This window comes from Bison bison, unplaced genomic scaffold (genome assembly GCF_000754665.1).
Source record: "Bison bison bison isolate TAMUID 2011002044 unplaced genomic scaffold, Bison_UMD1.0 scf7180017864383, whole genome shotgun sequence".
Taxonomy (NCBI): domain Eukaryota; kingdom Metazoa; phylum Chordata; class Mammalia; order Artiodactyla; family Bovidae; genus Bison; species Bison bison.
The window spans coordinates 3,028,901-3,029,580 of record NW_011494955.1 but is presented as its reverse complement, the minus strand read 5'-3'; the positions used below and the strand labels follow the sequence as shown (position 1 = coordinate 3,029,580).

At 61.8% G+C, this 680-nt stretch overlaps 1 protein-coding gene across 1 annotated transcript in view; it reads right to left on the bottom strand.

Annotated features, from left to right (window-relative positions):
- PRPH (peripherin) overlaps positions 1-680 on the bottom strand; it is a 3,259-nt gene that overhangs the window by 1,101 nt on the left and 1,478 nt on the right. The window contains exons 5-6 of the mRNA XM_010858068.1: positions 298-532; positions 26-137 (exon numbers count right to left, since the gene is read on the bottom strand). Of these exons, the coding sequence (XP_010856370.1) occupies positions 26-137; positions 298-532 (347 nt within the window). The remainder of the gene's footprint in view (positions 1-25; positions 138-297; positions 533-680) is intronic.

The following is a 680-nucleotide window of genomic DNA, read 5'->3' as shown; positions in this document are numbered from 1 at the left end:
CTCAACCTCTGAAGTCGCACCTAACACCTGGGTCCACCCACCTCCTCGTGCAGCTTCTTGAGGAACTCAATCTCATCCATCAGAGATTCAATCTTGCGCTCTAGCTCCAGGCGGGACAGGGTGGCGTCGTCCACGTCCTACAGGGGTTCGAGAGCAGGGAGGGGTTGCTTAGGTCGAGGGAGAGCCTGGCCCTCCCTGTCTGTCTCTGGGGGCTTCTGGTCACCTCCCTTTGCCCACAGATGCCACCCTGGATATGCAGGTGGTGGGTAGGGGTGGGGATGGGAAGACCGAGCTCACCTTACGGAAAAGCACGAGATTGTGCTCCGCATCCTCCCTCTTGCGAGTCTCTTCCTCCAACCTGGTGAGAAGAGTGTGCAGAAACTGAGCTCCGGGGTCACCGCCCAGCCTGCAGACCGCGACCCCCAGGATCTGGGTCAGAGCTGCTACTGCAGCCTCTAGGGAGGGGTCTTCAGGCAGCCTGATGGACTTGCCCCGTTTTCTCTGTAAACTGCTGGAAGGTGGGGTGGGGCCCCTTTGTACACAGGGGAGACACAGTAACTCCCCCTCCCTCACCTCCCCTGAGACTCAGCAAAGTGGTGGTGATAGGGGAGTGCCCGCCGGCGAGGGTGCTGCCTGCACACGCACAGCTGGACAGGCGAGGGGCGGCTCCTCCCCCCCCG